At 45.4% G+C, this 2396-nt stretch overlaps 1 protein-coding gene across 1 annotated transcript in view; it reads left to right on the top strand.

Moving 5' to 3' along the window:
• Positions 1–2396, top strand: part of LOC102676999 (suppressor of lurcher protein 1) — a gene marked incomplete at its 5' end in the record, with an annotated part of 299191 nt that overhangs the window by 252534 nt on the left and 44261 nt on the right. The window contains one exon of the mRNA XM_031508827.1: positions 2204–2390. Within this exon, the coding sequence (XP_031364687.1) occupies positions 2204–2390 (187 nt within the window). The remainder of the gene's footprint in view (positions 1–2203; positions 2391–2396) is intronic.

Genomic DNA, 2396 nt, shown 5'->3' with positions numbered 1-2396 from the left:
GGGGGGGGGGGGCATATTCTTGAAAGTAGACGCATCGATCGTCATAAGTGAATTCGTCCCTTGGAATATAACCCTGGAAGACGTACTTGGAATACTTTGAACGTGGTCTCCTAAGAATTTTCACAAGACGGCTCATGAATGCAAATTAAAACGTTTACCCCCTTCCCCCTCCATCGTTCCCTCGTTATTCGACCCGACGTATAAACCGGGTGTTCAAAAGTCGATAAGCCCCCTCTCCCCTCGCCCCTCGCGCAAGGCCTAAATAATGAACGCGCGGTAAACAAGCGTCCCCCCCCCACCCTCCTATTTTTCTTTCGTTCTTTCTCCTCCTTCTTCATTCCCCCTCTCCTCCGCCTCCTCTTTTCCCCAAAGCTTCCGCGTTTTTATTGGGGCGGAAAGGAGCGTAGAGAAAAGAGGACCAGCCTTGTGGAACGAGGCCGTGGTCGATCCCCGAAATTGGCCCCCGAATTTCACAGAGGGGAGGAACTATTTCCTTAGAGCAACTCTCTTAGGAACTCTCTTAACTCTGCACGTTCAAGCCACGATCTTTTTTCGTTCAGTTTCGGGCCGTAACCGCGTTACCCATGCTCGAATGCGAGTTAATACTCGCTTAGCCGCGATTCAATTCAATTTCACGGCACCACCCTCCCATTCCTCACTTGTCCCGAGCCGAAAAACTTGTCCGAAAAATTTTTCCCCGTTGACTCGAGGGGGAGGGAGGATTGCCGGCTCATTAATTTCACTCGGTTGCGAAACGGGGCGAATTAACGAATCGCTGGACAAAAGGGAGGGGGAGGGGAGGGAATTCTCGCGTTTTTCGTTGACCAACGCGGGACCCACTGTGGCGTCGGTCGCTCAGTTTCCCTCGATTGCTTATGCAATCCTCCATTTCCCCGGGAATTGACCGCTAACGAAGCGAAACACCGCGCCGTAATCGCGGCGGCAAGTCGGCAACGCTGCTTCTCTCCATGGTAACCCAGTTATCGTGGAATTTATCGTGAGCCGGATGTAAATATATTTTCGTTTTGTTTCTCGTCGAGTTGAAAAGGAGAGAAGAATATTAAAAAAGACAATTTATTCTTTCTCTCTGTTATTGCCCTCCTTTGTCGACGGGTAATAATATACATTTATCTATTCAAACAATTGAAAAAATTTCTTTGAAAAAATCTTGTTATTCCAACTATCGGGCGAGAGGATCAGGTTGAACAAGGAGAGAGCAATATTTTCGATATGCTAATAATCTCGAGGGCGTATCGGGATACGTGGAATAGTGATCCAAACAGTCATGCAACATTCATGAGCCATCGTACATATCACTTCGCTCGCCCTTTTGCTTTCCACGCGGTAAATCTTTGTCGCGTCGTGTCGTGTCGTGTCGTATCGTATCTTTCGGCATTCGAGGATACCGTTCACGGAATGACGCGTAATATTTTTTAATGTCTGTTTTCTTTTTTAACTTTCTATCTTTTTTTTTTGGTTCACAAAATTTCTGGACGCAAAATTCGTTTCGAAATTTTTCTCCATCGATCGGTAAGTGGAAAGGGAATCACAGGGTTTGTCAGACGCGAAAACGAGTGAAAATTGTGCATCAGCTATCGAAACAATTCTCGCGGCAAAACGCGTGTGTAAATTCATGGCACGCCTTTGAACACCGTCTACGTTTCACGCGTCGAGTAGCAGCCGACTAATTACGCAAACAACGCAATGAACCAGACGGACAATAAATTAATACTCTTTGTATCCGGTAATTAACGTCGGGCCAATTAATTAAAATTGCGAGCGTCGCTTCGAAACAATCTATATTCGTCAAACTATATCTCCGATAATTTCTTGCCCGATAAATTCGCGTTAAAAAAAAAAAAATCTCTTTTTTTCCTTCTTCCAACCTGAGTCTTCGAGACGCAATATATATATATATATATATCGAAGATACGCGTCTTCAAGCTCCTGCAAACAGTCGTCTGTTTATGCGCACGAAATTTACGACCCTCTCTCTTTCTCTCTCTTTCTCCGTCTGGAAATATATTAATATTTGTAGTAGCACGTCTATGTATAAAATATACGAATATACGAATATACAAGCACGATTCAAAATTTGATACTCGTGAACGAGATGATTCGTGAAAACTGTTGGTAGAAGAAGGACAATTTTATCGCCGGTTTAAAACATCGTTTTAACATAGCTCCTCCGTTTCTGTTGCAGCGTCATTCTGCGACATGGTTCTCAACAGCGACACGACGAAGACGGGGGTGGTCACGTCGCCGGGATATCCGAATCCTTATCCACCGAGGACGCACTGTACGTACGAGTTCCAGGGGCGGGGAAAGGAACGAGTCCAATTGGTATTCCACGATCTCAACTTGTATCATACGTCCAACACCGCGAACGAGTAAGT

Source organism: Apis dorsata, unplaced genomic scaffold (genome assembly GCF_000469605.1).
Source record: "Apis dorsata unplaced genomic scaffold, Apis dorsata 1.3 scaffold_102, whole genome shotgun sequence".
Lineage (NCBI taxonomy): Eukaryota > Metazoa > Arthropoda > Insecta > Hymenoptera > Apidae > Apis > Apis dorsata.
Note: the sequence above shows the minus strand (reverse complement) of the source record. Positions and strands in the feature narration are given on the sequence as shown.